We start from the raw sequence: 22,373 nt of genomic DNA, 5'->3' as shown, positions 1-22,373 counted from the left end.
TTATTTGTATGTTTTACATACTGTTCGAGTAATCAACATAAACCCGCATTATTATCGAACTAATTATCTTCGTTCCCACGAAAGAAACTACCAACATCAACTCATAAACGTCAATGATCAGTAAAATAGTGTGAGATAACGAAAAAAATCAAATAATCAAAAGTTCATAGCTACAATTTGAATTGACATATATTCAAAAGACTAATAGAATCAAGCCTCGGGTTGACCTGCCAAAATCTTTCACTCGGGTTGAGATATCCCTGTCCACTTCACAGACCCATGTAAGATTCTTTTTCTCCCATACTTAGTAGAAAAATGATGAAATTCCACTTGGTTTCATCGCGCCATTATCGCAGGAACGTCGTTATGCGTCAAAATTGATGACGTCATCTAGAATGCGCGCCGCAGTTACGCCACATGTATTGATGACGTCACGTTATTGTCTAGCACGTGTGAGCTGTCTTAAACCCCCCTGTGTAAGATAGAGATATCTTTTCCCTAGCAACTACGGGATATCCCTGTGAAGTATGGGAGAAATAGATTGTAAGCATGAGCCATAACGTTTGGACGAGGGTAACTTAAACAAAAAAAATCATGTTATGATTTGTAAATAATTGCTAACCAGGGAGCTTAGATGTCCAGGACTTTGAACAAAGATATGTTTAAATTGTTAAAGTTCCATGTGACAAAGGATTTTTAACAACTCAAGGATGCAATAATCAACTCCGATTTCTTCCATTTAAAAATATTTTAGAACGGTATCTATTACAATCCCTCCTGAGCTATTGTGTGAATTGTCCGTTTCCTTTAAATTTTGTTCTCATCATCAATATCCATTATTAAAATTGAATTAAAGCAATATGTAAAAAAAAATATATGAATATGTACATGTATCACATAGACAGTATAAGTATGCAGTATGACCAATCCGCTAGCTCACAAATCTGTGTTTGTATTAGCGATATCATTTTTTCATTATACAATAACCTCCTTTGCGAGTATTTATCAATTGTGACGACATTATTTTTAGAGTGGAAACGCCGACGTTACGCTCACAAACATATGACGTCAAAGACAGTACATTAGCACAAGGACAGACAACCATGAAATATGCAAAATAGAATTAAGCTACAGTGGCTGAGGTCGATATCATTTATATTTTATATAGTTGGTTTTGTGTAGAATTGTAGATTGACAAACGGCCACTACATCAGGTAGTAAAATGTTTTATTGACAATCAACATACAAATAGCATCTGTCTGATATTTTCTTTTCTTGTAAATCATTAGAAACATGACATCATTCAAATACATTACGTGCAGTAAATTGTCTAATCTCTTATAACCACACACACAACAAAACGCTAAGAACAGTTACAATGTTGTGTTCATATGGGCCCACTTTCATCAACACTTTGACACAGGCAGCTAAAAAGGGATATCCGAGATTCTATATTTATAGTGCAATTTAAAGAGATTCTGGTTAAATGAGAAATACGTATATGTGCTTAAAATAAAACATGATATAATCTCATCTGTTTTGAATATATATTACATTAACTCCTTGTATGGTAATTAAAACACGTCTGTTTAAACTATTATCGTTACATAAATGAACAACTACTTGACATCATTCATGCATATATGTCCATGCATATATTATTAAAAAAATACTGTACGGAAAAATCTAGCACAGTTTTACAAAATACGAGTATGCATAAGTCCAATCTCAGAAACGTAAAATGATAAACAATAATAACAATAAATAAACCATTACTATGAATGCTTATTTACTATATCTTTAACATTACATAAATACTTTAACTACAATATTAAAATTTAAATGTTTTGATCCAAAGAGGGAGATTCTAAATGGTCGGTATAGCCTACCACTTATACAACATATACTTAATAATTTTGTCTTAGCTCGGATGGTTGTAAATAAAATATTACATAAGTATGGAAACACGTTTTAGAACTTAAAATCAGACATAATATGCATCAAAATATAAAAAAACGAGAATACGGGTAACCTTACATATTTGAAATAATTCAAGACAAGTTAATAACCTCGTTCTAGAATTCCGGATGAAAATACATGATGTTACCAGAAAAATAGCTGAAAATGCCTTGATATGATAAAATGATAAATCGGTGATACTATTTAGACTTCATTTATGCATTTTACACGTTCTACATAAACACAGTCAAACATCAAAATATGCTATGAAAAGTAAATAATTCCTTTTAGATGATATATATGAAAATGTCACCTGAACTGAAGAAATCATAATTTTTTCCATTTCATTTTGCCGACTAATACCTATTGTAATGTCTGGTGGTTTTGTATCCTATATTCTAACCCATATAATATCAATACTTTTTTGCTTCTATATTTTTCAACAGTGCAGATTAAGGTCTAGAAAATCACCTTAGTCGATTACGATACTACCGGTCTATATTACATATCAAGTACCGCATTTAGACGGATCTGACAAGCTGGAACCGGTTTATATTGATCTTTTGCTAACCTTAACCTTGAATCACATTTCGGAATATTTGTTAATAGTTTTGTTTAAATATCACACCATGGTACAACTTAATAACACGAGACAAGAAAACAAATAAAATCTCTGAAAAATTTGAATCGCATCATATGCAAGGTTTATACCTTAACCATGCGTGTGGTAAAATTATGTCTGAACTACTTCACAATATCATAGCTTCGACTTGGGTGAAACTCAAAATACAAGTTCAAAGTTTAAAGTAATTTTCATAAATCAATTCTGGCATCACTTATCATATTGATATCACATCAATATCAGTTTGCGAGAGTTAAATAAAATTTAATATAAAAGTCACTTTGTAATTTCAAAAAGAATATATATTAAAATCATTATATATTCATTAGCAGCAAGCTAGGACTAGATATTGTTATATATATTCATAACCTCATTACATATCCACGTGGAATATTTTAGATAACCAACAATTTCAAATTTCCACATTATAGTTATCTGCTCTTGCGGGTAGGTACTGATTGTGACGTGATGTGTTTGAGAGCATAACGTCATACGTTTCGGAGAAAACGACGTGAATTGCGCTCACAAAATAATGACGTAACAATCGATACCTACTCGCAAGGGAGCTAACTCTGTAATATGCAAAGACGGAATATATCAACAAAATAATGGAATGGATCAGTAACAACAATCTAAGAAACACGAACTAACATATCATCCATTATCGACAAAGTTCAGGTACTTCAAAGTAAAAGGAAATGCTCCTGTCTGTTTCATTTGGCTTGGAATTCACTATGTATCAAATAATTTAAGTATCAATTTCTCTTTACACTAGTAATATTTTGTATGCCAATAAAATGTAAATGATATAAAATATATTTCGTGTGCCTACATATACCCTATAAGGTAAACTTGAACATAACAAAGTTGAAAAAAAGTGTGAAAGTCTCCGACCTAGGCTTTGGTACATGAGTCGACTTAGATTAGTTTAATGCTTGTAAAAGTTGGCAAAATATGCAAAAATGTATATTTTAGTCAAATAGGTCCACAGGGCTCGGTACAAATTTCTGTCACCAATTAACCATCTCATGCTGTTGTTAGTGCCTATTGAAGGTACACAAGCGCGCTTGTTTGACCGGATTCAACCTTACGATACTCATTATAATATTATAACTCACTTTTATCAACATATGTATGTTTCAGTATAGCTATGAAGTAATATGTAGGCTTACAAAAACCACCAGTTTAACAAAAAGATAGTACCCCCCGAGAAATTTAACTTCAAAATCCATAACCTTTTTAATGGGTGGAAAAAGAGTGTGTTTTCATCCACATTTTCGATGACTATTTTAATGATTAAATATGATTTAACGATACAAAATACGTCTAAAATGATATTTTGTATTATATGGAATAATTTTCTATTGATTAAAAAAAAACCACTGCGATCACAATACCAATGATGTCCTCCATGTTTTGAAAAAAAATACCTCACAATAGTTTTCGTCTTTCTGACTACATTTTGAAAATTCTGGCAAAGGGACATATACTTAACCAAATTAAAGTACCCCTAAATTGTCTGTGGGTTAACAACTGGGGACAGAGAGACGGTTTAATGGCTGTAGCTCCTCACTCTCTACCTTCTGTTGTTCTCTCGCAAGTATGGATGAATGGGACGAACGGAGAACATCGTCAACAAGAAGAGAATGTTTGGAAAGTTTCATGGCTCGACGTGCTATGCTAGGTGATGTTCCTTCGGCCAGGTGGCTCATCGACCCAGCTAAGAACATGGCGGACCCTCCAAGGATATTGCTCTCCTTGATATCCAGGTGTTCCTCCTCTTTCATCTCAATTTCACCCCTCCATACTGAAGATACGAGTATAAAGAACGCTCCTGCTATAAATAAGGCACCTGCAACAAAAGACGTTTGTCTATAAATTCTGTAATATTTTATAACATTTTTTTATGCAAGGATAGCCTCTTCTGTATTAGCTATCGACACATGCGAGTCGACAGCATTTGTTTTGGAGACCGCAGTATTTTTGTGTGTATTGTCGACCAAACAATCAGAATATAAATACTTTATTTATAGTGCACGCTGCATAAAAATTAATTCTGTAACATGTACATATATTATATGTTCCTTACTAACGATTGACGAACCAGTCAAATAATTATTTAATGTTGCTTAGCAATATTTTATATTAACAGGGATGTGGACCTATATTTAAAAAGAGACATTTGCATTGCATGAAGCCTGGTAAATGACATATTCCTTATCATTATTATACTAATATATATATATATATATTATTTATATATTACAATATTATATTATTTCATCTTTTAATATCATATAACTATTGGAGGAATTTATAAATGAACATGGCATAAACGATTTAAAAAATTCGATACACTTTTGCAACATTAAAACTATGAAGACAATAAAGACAGATTGTACAATATCCATTACCCAAAACTAAGCTATGCTCTGATGAGTAGACAAATATCAATGATTTTTTATTTGTTTCGCATGAAGAAGAAAATTTCTTTTGATAATGTTCATTCATGTTAGGCACAAAGGGAGGGGAAATAACTCTAACATACCAGCGAGATAAAACGTGTACTCGTACGTCTTCCACGCGTCATAAATAGCACCTGAAAATAGAGAAGACATTCATAGCAATCTATTCGAAATTGTTAAAAGAATTGAAGACACAAGTTAATTAAGGTTCCAATTTAATGGTAGCAGATGACACATAACCTTCCATGTTATGTTAAGTAATTGATTGTCATCGCTGTTATTAGATCAAGGGAACGAAATGAATTAAGTTAAACCAGTTAATTAATGAAATATCTTATTTAAAAAAAATAGTATATTAATACATGTGTGTATTACTTGGATGTAGAGAGAGCATATCTTCCAATTTCAAAAAGAGAAAATTCAAATACATCATGTTATGACTAAACATACCAGCCAATGGTGGCCCCAGGATTCCACCAATCCCTGACGACAGATACATCCCGCCGACACCTGCTGCCACCTGTGATACGCCGGCCAAATGTACGACAAGGGGAGTAATCAGTGTTATCATTCCTCCACTGTAGAAACCGAACACAACAGCAAAAACACACTGGCCATTATAGGTCCCCGAGAACAATGGAAAGACCATGGTGACCAGTCCGGATAAACCAAGGAATCCAAACTGGAGAAGTAATGGGTCCAGTCCATTCTTCTTCCCCAGGGAGAGTCCTGTCAATATCCTATTGAATATACTACCAACACCAATCATTGTAATTAACCACGCCCCCTCAGCTGGAGTCGACCCCTCCGTGACTGCGAAGTTGGTTAGATGTATTAAAAGAATGGCATAAGAAACATTCCATAGAACGTTAGAGAAAAGCACCATCATGAATGTTTTATTCCGTACTATGCTGAGGTCTAATGAATTACAGATCGCATCCGTACTGGTTTCCCCACGTTTTCTCTTTTCAAGGATTTCTCTTCCGCACGGACGCATAATTATCGCAAACACAAACCCCTGGCTACTAAGTCCGCCTAGGAAGAGAAAGGCACCATTAAGACCATACGTATCCAGGAGAAACTGCGTCACTGGTCCACTGAGGAACATCCCAATCCCACTTCCGGCGACCGCCACACCCACTGCGATACCTTGGTAACGGTCGAATGACAACCCCAACTTTATCAAAATCGACGCTGCTACTAATCCTGTGCCGGAACCTACAATTTAAATTTAATTACTCTTTACAAATTAAAGAGTTTATGTTAAAGTTCCGTGAAACTGTAGATAAGTTAGATAATATAAAGAATATGTGGTATTTTCAAGGTGCTACCCGACTAATGGTATTGTTCATCTATTTAAAACAGAAGATCAATTACTATTTTTTCTTCAGCAACAAAAGTTACGTACTTTACACTTAATTACTATCATCGAAAAGTTTGAGCTTGTTATTTTAAGCATGCATCCAGTACATCCCGAAAAAAATACTGGTTGCGCCGGCAACAGAAGTAAAACAAATTATTTAATATGTATTTGGACCAATGGAGATAATAACTGAAATCATTAAAATAATAAGCCCGCCCGTACCTACCAAACGATGGTATATATAATCCTAATGAATACTAGCCACAATATAGGGCTCGGATGGGGGGGGGAGGGGGTAATGATTAAATGTATATCAAATCATCTGAAAACTCGAGGACGAATTCTTTCCTTGAGGGGGAGTATGTGTGTAACCCTGGTGAATACAAGCCACAATATACCGATCGGCAAGAGAGAACTTCTCTTAAGCTCGATCGGTTGAAAGTCAGACTAGTAAACCAGAGGTCCCGAGTTCGATCCCAGGCAGAAGCAGTGATTAAATTTATATCAAATCATACGCTCTGTTACATATGAATGGATACGATACCTGCTAAAATGCCGTAGGTGATCAAAAGGACGTTGAGGCTCTTGACAAAGAAACTAGCTGAGAAGCCAACAAAGATCATGGCGGATCCAATCAGATGAGTGATTCGGCAGTTGGTTGTGTTGACTAGGAAACTCGATATCGGCCCTGAAATCAAAATAATGATAAAGTCAGCCTCACAATCACCCTTAATCATAGCTTGATATATATTCTGGAAACAAGTTAGAACGGAATACTCGCCAACGGTGGTTTTAACTAAACCATATTGTATGCAATTAAATTAGGGTGCTGGTAATTGATTGACCTCATTCAGTGGCCCGTTGGCGTGTCTTCGTCGCTATGCAGTTTTACCTAGATCAAAATATATTACAGTTCTGTCTCATGCCAAACAAACGTTATAAATAATGTTCCTTTTTCATCAATATCTGAACACCACACATCAGCCTCGTATTCCAGTGATTACTATCATTTTCATTATATCCACTTAACAGCCAATGGAGTATTCTATTCAACATTGAGGGAAGTTATAGTCTGTGTTAGAACATGAATATACCTGTGAGACTGAGCAGACTGGCGAACACGGACCCGACCAGAGCAGTAAAGGCCACATTCTCTTCAAACCTTGCCAATAAGGCAACGTTGAGAACACCGGCGGCGTACGTGAAGTAAGCATTCATGACGTTAGAAAGGAAACAAGCTCCAAGGGCCATCCAAGCCCATCCATGGTCCACCCCATCCAACATGGGGGGAGGCTTAGTTGTCTCCGAAGTCATTCTCCCTAGGTAGGTCGCTTCACGCCATCAATGATAACTGAAATAGTCATATTTGTTGTAGTAGACCATGAAATATAAAACAATTCTATCCATGGTCACTCTATTTGTCACTAAACTACGTACATGTGTATATAAATATAGAATATATAAACAACTCCAGCGTATTGTGAGCCGGAACTCAACTGTCGCTAGTTTGAATAACAGTTAATGTGTCACCTCTATTATGACCTTAAACATGATGATGTTACATCATATAAACATTACATGAACAGCTGCAAACTATATATATTCAGATAACCCTTGTGTTCATATCACGGTCATAGCAATAGTTGGTGTCCATTGTTTTATAGATTTGTGTGTCATTCGGATGTCTTTCTTAAGGTTGACAAATGCATAATTTTTAATTTGCAGCTTTAAGTAGTGAAAATAGAAATGTTCCTTCCGTTATCAGACTCCAGAAAATAATAAATGTGAAACTATTTAATTAATATTTAAAGCTCAAAACAGAAACCTACAACTAACTAAAAGATGAAACAAAAATTAATTTGATACTGAACAATATCAAATTCGATTGATATGGCATGTATTCTACAATCTATAAGGCATTTGAGCAAAAATATTTGCATTCAGGTTTGTGATGTTGTGTAATTGTACCCTCACACTTCCCCCATCCTGTGGTGTGAAAAATGGAAATATACTGAATGGTCTATGTAATACTATGAATCATCAATCTTATTAAGTAATAAATGCTCTTTACGACAAAATAAATTTGATGTTGTTGAGTTATTTCTACTTTCTTACAAACCGGAGCAGAGAAAACCTGTGTATATATTGTTGTTTCAAGTAGCTAAACATGAAGGTATAATCGGTTTTATAGAGAATAAAATCAACAAATAAAGTTAATTAACATTTTAATAATATGTCATTTTGTCAAACTTTGCTGACACATGTTTATATTTATACCAATTAGAAAAATGTAAATCATATGACAGGTTGAGCTAATTATGTTATCTACATGATTAGTTAGCTTAAGCAACACCATTTCTCTTCTTATTTTGATGTCGAAGAAGCAATCAAAATAAGTTGCTATAATAGAAATATTCCGATTAAATGAAATTGAATATTTCTTGAAATAAATTTAGATGTGATGAAGCATCAATCTTGATTAAGACAAATATTTACCTGTATATTGTGTACAAGTAAAACGAGTAACCTAGCAACACATATCATAATTACTCCATGGGTTCCCAGTAAACACAATTAATAAATAAACGTACACCTTGGATATCTTTATCACATCTGCTGCCATTATTATTAATTTGAGAAAAAAATGTCGTTTGAAGTCATGTTTGCTGAAAATGGTGAGTGGTAATGATAGTACTCTGCTAGCCCCTATTTAGTTACTGAAAGGTATTATATCTACATATGCATGGTATCGACTTTATATTGTATACACGACCATGTACAAACTATATTCAGCGAAAATGATAAGACATTTCTGCAGGATCTCCATGATATAACATCGAAGCCCAAAAACCTATAATACCAGCTACATTACTGTATGTGTATACACGTGTTTCAGTTGTTTATTTAAATGTCATTAGCGTATAGTGCTCGAGATAGCATTGATACGGATTCAATGTTGAATTATCCGTCTTACTGCGTGTAGAATGTAACATTATCAGAACGTGTGACACCACAGCTAATGTAAACATGTAAAACACGTGATATCAACAATGCACGAACCAAAATGGCGGCTACAGATAAACATTAATAAAAGAACATATAATCGGAAATACACGATATTATTTATAATATTTACCTTAAGTTCCTGCTGGCTTCACACTTTAACCTTCCAGTACCAGTATCGCTGAGACGTGTATAACCCAATACACATGTGCCGGGGTCCTCCATTGATCGGAGATCAGTTCAACTGTGTTGTGCTTGTGTGTGTAATACTCTGTAGTGCTGTAGTAGCCGCACATTAGCCTTAAACACGTGTACACAATAGTCCTCACTAACCCTCCACAGTCAAATGTGTAAATACGAAAATCTCCCTATCGCGGAGTGAGGGGAAGAGAAAATCCTCTGATTGCAACTTGGTAGTGACTTAGTCATACAGTTTAAGGACTAAGGTTGCTATATAACGCTATATCTCATCATGTCTTCTTAATTTATTACCTTTTATTACCAGTCACGTTTAATAAATATGTAAGTAGAATGTAATGTTATTCACTGTATGTATAAAGTAATACAGTATATGATATTATGTTATATACTATTTAATCATAAGGCTTATATATAAGGCTCAATGTAAATATATATATATATATACTTTCACCTTACTTTGTACATGTAATTAAGTGTCTCATAAACCAATCGTGGCTGGATGTCAATCGATTTTTATTGATTTAGACTAATGAGTTTTTATGAATTGTTTTCAGTTGATACTATAAAACACTAAAACTTAAACGTGTCTAAATCTACATTAAATCGACAACTTTACACTATCTGAAAGTATTTACAGACGTATTGATGGATTCATCTTATCAACAAATGTGCACTGACAAATGTATTATTATTTTAAACTATCTAGAGAATAATCCTTTTAACACGTGTATACCCTATACATGTCCTGTGATGTAATATGCATATGTATCACAGATCATGTGAGAATTATATTTTGTATTCATTGCTAATGATATGCATTAAATTTTTCCACTTTAAATAGCTTTTATCATATATATTGCATATTTGATATTATGGCGTGATATGTTATGCAACTATCTTCATTTTTTGTTAAAATCTTACCATGCAAGATGAAAATATTAAATTGAAAATAAAACATAAAGTATTTAAAATAATTTAATTCCACTTTAAACAGCTTTTATCATTTTCATATGCATATAATCATAATATTATTGAATTTCTAAAACTGCATTACTTATTATACAACGATCATTTACTCAATGAACACTGTTCTCTAAGCAGAGCAAGAAAATCGTACACCAGACGTTATTTATGGATATCTATAAATACAAATAAGAAATTATTTTCCCTTTATGACGTGACATATTAATGTAAGATAAATCGTAACAGACTTGAGTACTGTAAGACTCGTATATAACTTAAATCAACGTATTCCCATCAGTGTTTGACTATTGACTAACTAAAACTGTTATTGGTCACAGTTTGTCGACATGACTCTCACGTATCAGGTATATATCACAATGTATCTAAAATAGTATATGTTTTAATAAGACTTGACATTAGTAAGTCATACGAGACACTCAGTATACGAGGTTCTGCCTGGCTAACCAAATGTTGACTTTTGTGATAGTATCGCATACCACTTTCTGTCATTTCCGTTTTTAGTGATAAAAATTTCATCTCGTTCATAACGAGAAACATGTAACTACATTTTGTACTTTTAAAGAGAGAGGATTTAGGTCATACATTAACTACAAATAAACATTTAGAACCATCAAAACAATCATCAATTAAATTTGAATACTTAATCTATTCATTCTAAGGGTGTCAAAAGCATAAACAAACCGATGCAGACACAGACATTGCTTATATGTATTTATTTGAATATTTTCTCATATTGATGTTAAAAAACGCGATTATTATTGGAGGTTGGTGTACAATGATTTTATTTATTTCTCTTTTGTAATTTTTGTGATTTTTAATGTAGGAAATGTAAAAAAACAAATACAATTGTACATGTTGTAATGATATTGAAGAAATATTGATTTTATAAATGTCAATACGTAAGCAAGTGTACTATACACAGAGATTTAAAAGCTTATAACAACCCTTTGTTTTCAAGATCTTCTTGTCATATAATGATTATATAATCCAGTCAATACATATGCAGCATATGTCGAGTTCATTCCATATCAATATACATATATTTACTTTATATTCGTTGTCCTAATTTATTGCATCTTTGAATAAATAACATTTTCAACCATCAATACATGTTGTAAATGCAAGAAACAATCTGTTCAAAAATATGTTAACCTTTGACCTCAGGCTGATGCTTATGTTATTAAAATTTAAACATTCTTTTCAGTACAGTATTTTGCAAAATTGCTTAATTGGTAAAAGCTTTTCTCCGACATCGTGGTTTTCAAAATAACCGCCATATATATACTTAAAATCTAATATCATAACAAGTAATTGATTTTAAGTCCTACTTTTTGCGTCTATACCTTTATTTGCAAGGCTACTGAATGCAAATATGAAAGTTAAATATATATGTTTATAATTTTATGCGCCATCTTTGTTTTACTTTCAAAATGGCCGCTCCAGAAAATATTACAATATACTATTTTGAAACTTAATTGATGTAGAATCCTAATTTTTGTGTCAATGCCTTTTTGAATGTTATAAAAAGTAAAAATCGCATTCGGTCATTTCCATATGGTCACCATTTTATGATTAAATAAAAAAATAAATGATTTCTAACATCTTGAATTATTCATTAACAAAAAATATTTAATTGCTTTGCTTTTATAGTCCTCCACCTGCACCCATTCATCATTCATCTTTCTGTACATGAGTCTTGTCTGGACCTTATCCTCAATATTATAAATCATTAGTATTTAATATGTGAGGTATGGTTTCACCTACGTTAGTTTGTTTGTGGTGTAACAAAATCAAATCACTGTACCATATACGTTGACCTCAATTTAACAAAAATAAAATCTGTTTAGTCTATATTTTCTGTTTCATATGACAATGGAATTTCACAACTGGTGCATGGGTCAAAGGAGTCGGTAGACAACATACCAAAACCAAGTAACTGTGACATAAATTTCGACCGTTTTTCATCCATTGAGAAAGAAATATATTCAAATGATATCTTCTAGATCTTAGTATAGATCTATTAATATCATAACAGCCAATGTCATTGAAAGATGGCCACACCTATTTGCAATGTATGAAATGTGTTGTCTATGTGTAAACATCTGTATGCTTTGTGAGACAGAGATTTATAAGCATACCGCCAAAAGTCATAGAGCAACGTATCTATCTCGAAAACATACTGACAACAGCCATGCCAGTCGTTTCGCTTCATGTATGCTGAGCGCAAGAACAAATATTACCACTTTTATCGTCTATGAAGTGCCGGGGGACAGAACTTAGAGCCTTCCTCACATCCTCAACTCAGGGCTACGAGTGTGGGTCAAGAGAGATGTTACGAAGAGAAAACAACCTAAAATCCTTTTATTCGCATTTGACGACTATGTGATGATGGCGACAGGTACCATATCAACACACTACTTGAAGTTTGCATACTGGTCCATCTTGGTGAGCCACTAGGTAATGTAGTAGAATCAGAGCACTAAGATTTTACCTTTGACATTCTCTTCAGAGAGAAAACAAAAGTTGTCTGATCTCTCTTCCGATTAGAAGACATCTCCGTCAACTAAACGGATATGAAATAGAGCTGTGAATATGAGGTCTAGCAGAGGACATTTCAAAAAATATTTTGATATCTGTCTAAACCTGTTCACGCGTAACGACATATTCTGCGGAATATAATTACAGAACATTTCACAAAATTCACCCTATGATCAAAACCTAACACTATATACATCTGTATTAAATATCTAGGTCACCATGTATAATATATTAATTGTGTAATAATGTTAGGAGACGGCTGTTTATGTTGGAATAACATGTGCCAGATCGTTTTGTGTTTTACAATAAAATATGTTTAAAGTAAGGTATATATATATATTATGAATTTGCATCTATAGTACGTTATTTGATTTTGGTGATTTTTGTTAAAACTTCTATGCACATGAGAATATGTATGATAATGATAATACTTTTATGATGCTGGTGGTAATGGCATTTTTACATACTGTTCGAGTAGTCGGCATAAACCCACATAATCATCGAACTAATTATCTAGTTCCCACGAAATAAAGTGCCAATATCAACTCATAAACGTCAATGATCGGTAAATGGTCTGAAATAATGTGAGATTTCGAAGAAAACCCACAGAAAAGTTCATTTCGACAAAATCGAAAAGGATTAGATTGTAAACATAAGCCATAATGTTAACGCTAGGACGAGAGTAACTTAAACAAATAAATCTTATTATGATTTGTAAATAATTTCTCATCAGGGAGCTTAAATGACCAGGTCTTTGAACAAAAACATTTTTTAAAATGTAAAAGATCTCATTGACAAAGGATGTGAATCTACTCTTGGGGGTAATAATCGACTCAATTTTCCATTACCATTACTTGAAATATATTTCAGAACGGTAGCTATTTACAATCCCTCCTGAACTATCGTACGAATGGTGTGTTTCATTTAAAACTAGTTTTTGATCCGGCATACGACACATTTGTATATTCATCATCGATAATTAAAACCAAATCAAAATAATTTGTATAATATATGAGCCTGTATTACAGAGGCAATATAGGAAAACAATATGACAAATCCACAAACTGAACAGTCTGTTTTGTATTAACGATATTACATCTTTACATAACAAAATTACCTCCCCTTACGTTTACGTATCCATCATAATGACATTATTATGAGAGTGAAACTAACGACGTTTTCTTTGAAAACAATACGCTCACAAGCTTATGACGTTAAAATTAATATACCTACTTACAAGCGCAGACAATCACGTAATATGCAAATACAGAACAGATTACAGTGGTTTGAACATTTGTCGATATCTGTTGTATTTATACGGTTGTTTATTTTTGGTATAATGACAAACGGACTCTACATCAGGTGGTAAAATGTTTTATTGACAATTGACAAATACATGGCATCTTTCTGATATTTCGTGTTCTTATCAAGCATTTGAAATATGAGCATCATTCATTAAGTGGATTTCTTTCAGATGTCTGGTCTCTAAGACTCTAACAGCCATACATATACAACAAACTGTTTAACACCAGTGGCAATTTTGTGTTCAATATCACGAAACTGTCCTTTTTAATTGCTGTTACATGTCACAGTACAAACGAATGCAAAATACATTACATCAATATCAGTTTGCGATGGCAATTGGTACACTTATTGAAGAAAATTGTTAAAAATTTCTAACATATGCCTGAATCCCGATTTTTCTTTTAACATTATACAAAAAGATGCCTCAAGTTTTGATTCCATGATTTGTTTACTTGTCAGCAATGCATATATTTATAGATAGAGAGCTTTGAATCATGCCCGGTCCAGCCCAGTGTTTCAGCAGGTTTGAGTACCCTAACTGACACACCTCCTAATTTAAATTTGATTTATAGATGTCTAGAGATGATAAAAATGTTTGAATTCACCAAATAAGGAAGTTTTCTAACATTTTAGTTGAATCCCATTCAGCAATTGTTTTCCATATTATTAAATATATGGTATTTATGGGGTTGTCGCACGACGTCGTTGCCCGGATGTTTTCACAATTTTATTATTTCCATGTTTAAATAGAGAAAATAAGCAACAGGAAAGAAAATGACATATAAACATTTTTTTATTGAAGATAGCTATTGTCAATTCAATTTGTAAACAGAAGACTGGACATTGTGATATACTGATAACTTCATAGCACATCCAAGTGGCAGGTTTTCGATAACCAACAATATCTCAACAAAAGTATGGAATGGAGCAGTACACACAATCAAGAAACACAAAGTAGCATATCATACATTATATCAGTGAAAGGAAACGTTCCTTTTTATTTAACATGGAGATATATATATATGTGCATTTAGATATTTAAAGTATTATGCCCCTTTTAAACTAGTGATATGCTGTATGCGTTTCTATCACTTCTAAGGAGTACGTTGAGCGTAACTATGTTGAATAAATGTGTATATGTATATATATGATCTTACCTTAGATATCACTGTCGACTTAGATTGTTGTGATGCCTGTACATTTTGACAAAATATGCAAAAACGCATATTTCATTTAAAAAGGTCCACAAGGTACGGCACATATTTCTGTCACCAAATAACCACGCCACTATGTTTTCAAGTGCCTTATAACAGGTACTATGTATAAAGTGCTTGCTTATTTGACCCATTAGATCCGATGCAGATACATTTCTATCAGCTTAGTTATTGTCAAGTATACGTTGTTTTCCGTATTCAGAGAATTATACCAGCTGAAGTCATGTTTTCAAGACAATATCTAAGTTCCATGTATATGTTTATAAATACATTGTAACGTTTTGACGACCACATACTACATAACTGACTGCATTTACAGGGAATGTCGAAATGACGATAGTTTGCGTTTCATTGTTTGTCACATTATTGCTGCAATATCAATTAAAGCTGAACCTAAGGTCAAGACTGGAATCTAAAATTCCCCATTCACCTGTCTCGCAATAACTCACGCCGATACCTTGCCCTGCCAATCGTAAATGGTCATTAACACTTTGTCAATTTATAAATGTACAACTACTTAAGAGTAAATGGTCATGTACACTTTGTCATTTAAAAATGTACAGCTTAATTAATCAGGTAGTTGTAAATTTACAGGCTCAAACGGGCCATTGTACATACATGTATAGGTTTACAACGCACCACTAGTGACTTAAAATCCATAACAATTCTCATGCGAGAATATAAGACTCTTTCATATGTGGATATGAAGGATAGGGATATTCTACCCGAGGGTCACAAAATGTAGTAAAACCCGAGGCTTGCCGAGGGTTTTGCAACATTTTGTGATCCCGAGGGTAGAATATCCCTATCCTTCATATCCACTTATGAAAGAGTATTTTTCTTTCATACCACGACGTTTTACTGCAATTTTACAACTATAATATCCCGCCATTTTGAAATAAATTCGAAGAAATCCACGACTGGAAGTCAATTTCCATACATGAAAAATTACGTGATATTTTCAACACAAATTCCGTTGCTTGCATCTTTTATAGTAAAACCAGTCAATTTTGTGAAAAAAATGTTAAAATTTTACCGAGGAAATAGAGATTTTGTTGACGCCGTGACGTCACGAGGCTTTATTGCATGGGTAGCCATGCAATACAGCCTCAGGCGACATGAGTGTATTGCCCTAGACCAGCCAGTATTACACGTGTAGGTATGAAAGAAAAACCCAATATATACTCACGATAACAATGATTTCCTTTTTGTTTTGAAAAAATACCGAACAAATATTTTCGCCTTCCTGTTTATATTACGAAAATTAAGGTAAAGAGACATAAACTTAACCAAATCTAAGTACTCCGAAACTATCCGTGGGTTAACTACTGGGGACAGGCAGATGATTTAATGGCTGCAGTTCTTCGCTCCCAGCCTTGTGTTGGTCTTCGTTACTGTATATACATGAATTGGACGAAAGAAGAACATCGTCAACAAGGAGAGAATGTTTGGAAAGTTTCATGGCTCGACGTGCAATACTGAGCGACATTCCCTTGGCTTGGTGGCTCATCGATCCAGCTAGGACTTGATATCCAGGTTTTCCCCATCCTTCGTCTAAATATCACCTCGCCATATTGAGATGGTAGTACAAAGAACGCTGCAACTGTAAATAAGGGACAATTCACATTATATTGTTTTATACATGTGATGTGCTTCATATTTTATTAATGTATCAGTGTTTGGAGACAATGCATCTGTTTTATGCAACACTGACACATGTATATTAGATTACACATACAGTAGTCGTGAACCTTCTTCATATAATACACACGGGGATTTCCCTAAGCCCCGGACTATAATGCAAAGACGACCGTCTTCTGTAATAGTTATAGATACATACGAGGCGAAAACACTTTGTTTTGGAGACTGTGGTATTTTTTATATAATCAATAAAAAGCGTAAAATAAATACTTTAATATTTACAGTACCTAAATTAAATCGAACCGTGGCCAGTCAGACAATGTATTATATCTATAGAGATATGGACCTTTATCTAAAAGAGACGCTTACATTGAATGTCTGGTAAATAAACTATAGTAAAGATGACATATTCCTTATCATTATTACACTTTGATTTCATCCTTATAATATACATTCTTGATATTCATAAATGAAATATGACATAAATCAGTTATTCGGTACACGTTTTCAACCCGCAAATATCATTTTTTCAACATTAAAGACATATTGTGCAATACGGTAGTCTGTATGAACTATCCATGAAACTGTTCGCCACCAAGGGAGGGGAAATAACTCTTACGTACCAGAGAGATAAAACGTGGTCTCGTACGTCTTCGACGCGTCATAAATAGCACCTGAAAACAGAAATTAATTCGATGTTGTTACATTTATTGATACGTTAATTAAGTTAACAATTTAAAGCCAGCAGGTGACGACACGTTATTTTTAATTCGCTTATCTAATTAATTGTCGTTGCCGTTATTAGAACAAGATGATTAACGAAAAACTGGTCTTTGTGATAAAAATTATGCAATTAAATTAAACCGGTTCATTAATGGAAAAAAATATGACGTTAATACATGCTAGGGTGTTACATGGATGTAGAGACAGAATGTTTTACAATCTCAAAATCCCATACCAGCCAATGGCGCACCAATCCCTCCCGACAAATACATCCCGCCGACACCTGCTGCCACCTGTGATACGCCGGCCAAATCTATTTTTTTTATGATAAGCGTTCTAGAGGCATGCACGGATTATTGTAAATAAATGGCGCTAGTGTTCGATTTCCAAATATTTTATTGACAAAAAGATGCTAGTGTCAATTGGATTAGACATCAGTCATAGCCTACATAAAACATCAGGTATAGCCTATCTTAGTCTTCTCCAGATAGTGGTGGTACAAACAAATAATTACATAAAACATATATACATGGTGAGGTTTATGAAAATAAGGGGAGGTAACTCCTAGATGAAGAATGACATAATTTTTGATCATATTTATTGTAACTCTATAAATTAACAGTTAATTTTCATTTTTTTATATAATAACCAAATATTATCACATAATTCTAACTATACTTGATAGTATGTATATTTTGTGATATTGGTCCTAATCGCCACAACAGATACAGGCTATATATACAGGCGCTAGCGTTGTTGTCCGGCAGTGTATAAAGCCGTAGTTTCAGCTTAAGTTTTTCTTATTCTTGTACGGTAACTTACTGTAGAGTTGACGCGTTAAATACTCTGGAGAGTAAGTACAGGCGCTAGCGTTGTTGTCCGGCAGTGTATAAAGCCGTAGCTTCAGCTTAAGTTTTTATTATTCTTGTACGGTAACTTACTGTAGAGTTGACGCGTTAAATACTCTGGAGAGTAAGTTGTAAACTGACGACTTGGGATTGTTCGTAGAAAAGAATGATTGTGTACGACTATTTCTGGAGTGATTACTCATTGAATATTCGGTAAAAAATGAGAGCTCAGTAGACGTGAGTTATCCTGATCACTCAGAGACCCTGAGTAACCACTTGTGGTATATATTGCAGATTATAATATCTCGGCATAGATAGTATAGAGGATTACAACAAGGCCATTTGTTAATACCTGTATATATTGGCACTGAGAACAATGTAGCTTAATTAGAACGGTACTGTATAGATCCTCAGTTAATAGTGACAGGTACGAACCCGGTAAACGTATCACTTGATATTGAATTGATCTTCGTGTCTACATTTGTACCTAAATAAAATATATCAGAGTTCGTATGCCATACAAACGATGTAGATAATGATTCTGTGTTTCTGTTCGGTCTGAACTCCATATAGCAGCTTCAGTATTTCAGTGGTTACTATCATTAGCGTTATATCCACACAATAACCCCTGGAGTTTCGATGATGTCTCCTCCTTCAGCTATGTTATTTAATACATCTTTTAAATTTAATCTGGAGGATGTAACAATATGCGTTTCGCTTTTGTAGATCTAAGGTAACTATCTTATTCCGTAATATTTACTTAACATGTACTGCGCCTGCGCAGACTCTGTTCACTTCACTTCCGCCCAATACACATGTGCTAGTTAACGCTAAATGTCTTGAAGTCATTTATTCTTGCATCTTCTCAAGATGATCATGGACATGGTACATGGTGTCAGAAGTAAAACTACACTTTACTGATCTACTGAACGACAGCTGTCTCTCAGAAACCTGGATTACTTACGCGTTCAAGCCTATCTGAAGCCTGAACAACCGACTGCAAAATTGAGCATGGCGGCCTTGGAACGAATTCCACCTCCAGGTAAACTAGACTTTAGGTCCCTTACGTTAGCGGACGATTGGGACAGATGGAAAGAAGAATTCCAGTTGTACTCTGATCTAGCTCTCAAAGAACATGAACCGATTGAATGTCTGAAAATGTTAAAGTACCTGATCGGGCCGGAGGGTCGTGAGGTTTATAAAACATTAACATTCGAACAAGAGGAGACTGAAAGAACGGTAAATGAAGTCATTGAAGCGTTTGATGTGTATTGTCGACCTAAGAAAAATGAAACTGTCGAACGTTTTAAGTTCAATATGCGAACACAAGGGGACGAAACTCTTGAAAAGTACGTAACAGATCTCAAAACGCTAGCTATGACGTGTAATTTTGGGGACCTGTGTGATTCTCTCATCAGAGATAGGATCGTTTGCGGCGTTAGAGACACCTCGCTGAGAGAAAGACTACTGAGAACAGATGGTTTGACATGTGATAAGGCAATTGAAATTGCAAGAGCAGTCGAGGTAACTAAACAAAGTGTAAGTGCACTTGACAAAGCTAGTCCAGTCACTACAGTACACAAGGTACAGAAATCATACAAGAAAAGGCCCAAGGTACCTGCGAAACACAGTAAACCAGTCAAAGAGTGTATATATTGTTGTAGGGTACATGAACTAAAAAAGAACTCTGTCCAGCATATGGAAAGACGTGTTTAAAATGTAAAAACACCAATCACTTTTCTGTGAAATGTGACAGTCTCAAACTGAAACATAACAGAAATTCCAGAAACACTACTCCTCACAAGAGAGGTGTAGGCAAGCAAACTGTTAATTGTGTTGCTGACAATGAACACGATACAGATGACTATTATGAACTACTGAGTGTGCAGGAGGAAACATGTAAATCTGTCAAAACTAACGGTGAAATATTTGCGGCGTTGGATATAGGTGATAAGCGCGCAAATTTCCAAGTGGATAGTGGAGCAACCTGTAACATTATACCTAAGAAACTTGTACCATCACATGTTCCTGTGACTCCGACAAAGAGCATTCTGAAAATGTTCAACAAAACCACCGTTACCCCTCTTGGTAAGTGCCAACTCGATGTTCACAACCCAAAGACTCAAACTACACATACTGCAGATTTCATTGTGTTAAATGACTCGTGCGTACCCTTAATCGGAAACTCGTTGATGCAGGATATGAACCTTGTTTCGATTCATCATCAAAACATTCTATGTATCTCGAGGGATACAAAGCCTCTGACGATGTCTGATATAGTGACTGACTATGAAGATGTATTCACTGGAACTGGGAAACTTGAAGGGAAATACCATCTTGTCTTAGATCCTGACATCAAGCCCGTCGTACATCCACCGCGGAAAGTTCCAATAGCTATAAAGGAACGTTTGCAGTCCGAACTTGACAAGCTGGTGGAGATGAACATTATAACACCAGTGACTGAACCTACAGAATGGGTGTCAAGCATGGTGACCGTTGTCAAACCTGAGAAACTCAGAATCTGTCTAGATCCATCCGACTTAAACAGGGCTATCAAACGTAGTCACTACCCCTTACCAACTGTTGAGGACATTCTTCCAAATCTGAGCAAGGCCAAATGTTTTAGTGTTCTCGATGCCAAGAATGGATTTTGGCAGGTGGAGTTGGATCGTGAAAGCTCACTTATGACAACATTTAACACCCCATTTGGCAGGTATAGATGGCTTAGGAGATGCCATTTGGCATTTCTTCAGCTCCTGAAGAATACCAAAGGAGGCAGGACCAGACTGTGGAAGGTCTGCCAGGTGTCCACAGTGTTGTGGACGATATCCTTGTATACGGCGAAGGCGATACAGAGGAACAAGCAGCAATTGATCATGACAAGAAGCTGATAGCTCTACTCAACAGATGTCGTGAAAAGGGACTTAAGCTTAACAAAGACAAGTTGAGGCTTCGTCAAAAGGAAGTGAGATTTGTAGGTCATCTTATCACTGCTTCAGGTCTCAAACCTGACCCTGATAAAGTTAAAGCCGTAGCAGAGATGCCCGAACCGACTAACGTAGCCGGTGTCCGACGTTTCATAGGTTTCTTAACCTATCTGAGTAAATTCTTGATTGGCTTGAGTGACATATGTGAGCCCCTCAGAAAGCTGACTCGACAGGATGTGGATTGGTGTTGGCTAGAAACACACTCCAACGCTGTACGTGAAGTTAAAAGGCTTGTTACTTCACAGCCAGTACTACGCTACTTTGATCCCAAGGAGGAGGTAACTCTACAAGTTGATGCCTCAGAAAAAGGCCTTGGTGCAGCATTACTACAAAAAGGACAGCCAGTCGCTTTTGCGAGTAGAGCACTAACTGATGTGGAAACTCGTTATGCTCAAATAGAGAAAGAACTCCTTGCTGTGGTCTATGGTTTGGAGAAGTTTCACCACTACGTCTATGGTAGACAAGTCACTGTCCAGAGTGATCACAAACCTTTAGAAATGATCACAAGAAAACCCCTACT

At 34.8% G+C, this 22,373-nt stretch overlaps 1 protein-coding gene across 1 annotated transcript; it reads right to left on the bottom strand.

Annotated features, from left to right (window-relative positions):
- Nucleotides 1–1,213: 1,213 nt before the first annotated feature.
- LOC138307303 (monocarboxylate transporter 4-like) lies at nt 1,214–9,872 on the bottom strand. The gene is made up of 6 exons (XM_069247958.1): nt 9,546–9,872; nt 7,504–7,760; nt 6,954–7,097; nt 5,497–6,264; nt 5,130–5,180; nt 1,214–4,433 (listed from the first exon to the last, which is right to left on the bottom strand). The coding sequence occupies exons 2-6, from the start codon at nt 7,721–7,723 to the stop codon at nt 4,108–4,110; spliced, it is 1,509 nt and encodes a 502-aa protein (XP_069104059.1). The 5' UTR covers nt 7,724–7,760; nt 9,546–9,872; the 3' UTR covers nt 1,214–4,107.
- Between the last annotated feature and the right edge of the window lie 12,501 nt (nt 9,873–22,373).

This window comes from Argopecten irradians, chromosome 14 (genome assembly GCF_041381155.1).
Source record: "Argopecten irradians isolate NY chromosome 14, Ai_NY, whole genome shotgun sequence".
Classification (NCBI taxonomy): domain Eukaryota; kingdom Metazoa; phylum Mollusca; class Bivalvia; order Pectinida; family Pectinidae; genus Argopecten; species Argopecten irradians.
The sequence above is the reverse complement of the archived record's forward strand: the minus strand, read 5'-3'. Positions and strand labels throughout refer to the sequence as shown.

Excerpts from the sequence above, each read along its gene's own strand:
- LOC138307303 (XM_069247958.1), bottom strand. The coding sequence starts at position 7,723 with ATGACTTCGGAGACAACTAAGCCTCCCCCCATGTTGGATGGGGTGGAC. Across the intron at positions 5,181-5,496 it reads CCTGGGGCCACCATTGGCTG|GTGCTATTTATGACGCGTGG; the intron begins GTATGTTTAGTC and ends CTCTATTTTCAG. Across the intron at positions 4,434-5,129 it reads GTACACGTTTTATCTCGCTG|GTGCCTTATTTATAGCAGGA; the intron begins GTATGTTAGAGT and ends CTTTTGTTGCAG.